At 52.2% G+C, this 1,648-nt stretch overlaps 1 protein-coding gene across 7 annotated transcripts in view; it reads left to right on the forward strand.

Moving 5' to 3' along the window:
* The first annotated feature begins 16 nt into the window (after nt 1-16).
* LOC103462996 (serine/threonine-protein kinase BRSK2-like) overlaps nt 17-1,648 on the forward strand; it is a 107,783-nt gene continuing 106,151 nt past the window's right edge. For all 7 annotated transcript variants that reach the window (XM_008406089.2, XM_008406090.2, XM_008406092.2 and 4 more), the window contains exon 1: nt 17-460. In XM_008406089.2, the coding sequence (XP_008404311.1) occupies nt 367-460 (94 nt within the window). In that variant the 5' untranslated portion in view covers nt 17-366. The remainder of the gene's footprint in view (nt 461-1,648) is intronic.

The following is a 1,648-nucleotide window of genomic DNA, read 5'->3' on the forward strand; positions in this document are numbered from 1 at the left end:
GAGTTGTAGCAGTTGGAGGCAGCTGGACCGGCGGCAGCAGTCGGTGCTGTCCCATCATCAGATCACACCCAACGGGGCCGCAGCGCACCGCTCCTCCGGCCGAACACCATGACACCCGGATCCAGGACCGCAGCCTGAGCCGCGCCGAGGACCGAACCCCCGGAGGACCGCGGGCACACGCACACAGCCGCGCGTACACGCACGCAGGAAGGCACGCACGCTCACGCGCGGGTCAGCGACGCCGAAGATCGCAGCGACCCACCGGCAGATTGACGGAGGGAGCCGCGGAGCTGCCGCTGCGGAGACGCGTCCCGCCACAGAATCCGGTCCGCGCGAGTCATTTCACGCCCACGCAGATTTTAAAACATGTCATCTTCGGGGAAGGACGCCAACAGCGGGCATTACGCCAACTATGTGGGACCGTACCGGCTGGAGAAGACGCTGGGAAAAGGACAGACAGGTTAGTGAAAACCGCACCTGCTCCGCACGCATCACGCGTCCTGCTAACTGGCCCCAGTTTGGTGCTGCGTGTCCTGAATGTGCTGATGGATGCGGGAGAGGACTCCTAAATGCGGATGCAGACTGCAGAGAGAGGAGCTGCTCTGCTCATGATGCTGCTGCTGCTGCTGCTGCTGCTGCTGATGGTGGTGATGATGGTGATGATGGTGGTGGTGGTGCGCCTTTAATCCTTGTTGTCAGGCAGACAGAGCGGGGTGATAATGGGCCCTTGTGAGGTTTGCGTGTCTTTTAGTTTCATCCATCTGTCACTGGGGCCTCTGCAGAAGAGGCAGAGCAGTGATGCTGCAGCTCAGGGTGATGCTGCAGCTTTGGCTCCAATGCAGCACACTTCAGCTCTGTGCCTGCACTGGAACAGCAAGTTATCCTCAGATTCTGATCCAGGCCCGCTCYGTTCGGGGACCAGTCAGAACTCAGAGAGGACTTCCAGGTTTAGGACCGGATCMGACRCGGAAATCCTTTCTGAAGAGGCAGAATCTGGACTCTCTGCGTACGATCCAGCAGAAATGAGCTGAATCAGGTCCTTYTRCCGCTGAATGACATCAAACTTAGAGGATGCAGAGAGAAGCTGGAGCTCATTGGTYAGATTTTTATTCATTTTAACAGCATTCACAGATTCACAGGGATCTTTGGAGACCTGGTTGGATCATACCGGAGGATCTTTTTGACTTTTCAGTGATTCAAACAATTCAAAATTTTTTTTATTGCTGAACATTTAGAATTAAAACCAATTAACTCACTGATATTAGGGAGAAYCTGACTCATTGACATAGAAATGTAAATCATATACAGAGGGTCGAAGGTCATACCAGCACCTGGTATGGTCGAATCAATGTGTGATTAATAAGTCAATCACACATTTATAGTCATCACTAGATAACCTTTATGTGTTCTTCATACAGGAAGGGAGACAGAACAAGTGTAAATAAAAAAGTAATCATGTCTGTGGTAGGAGAGATCATAACGATGATGTAAATATTGGAAGAAGAGTGTTCTAAGAACGGAGCCCTGAGGAACCCCACGTTGGATCGCTGCTGAGATTTTTAATTGCTAAATGACACAAAGACGACGTTCACAAAGCAGGCGAATGCGACGCACATCCGACTTTCTCTGAACGGCTCGGTTCCAACTT

The sequence above is a fragment of the Poecilia reticulata genome, linkage group LG3, assembly GCF_000633615.1.
Source record: "Poecilia reticulata strain Guanapo linkage group LG3, Guppy_female_1.0+MT, whole genome shotgun sequence".
NCBI classification, from domain to species: Eukaryota; Metazoa; Chordata; class Actinopteri; order Cyprinodontiformes; family Poeciliidae; genus Poecilia; species Poecilia reticulata.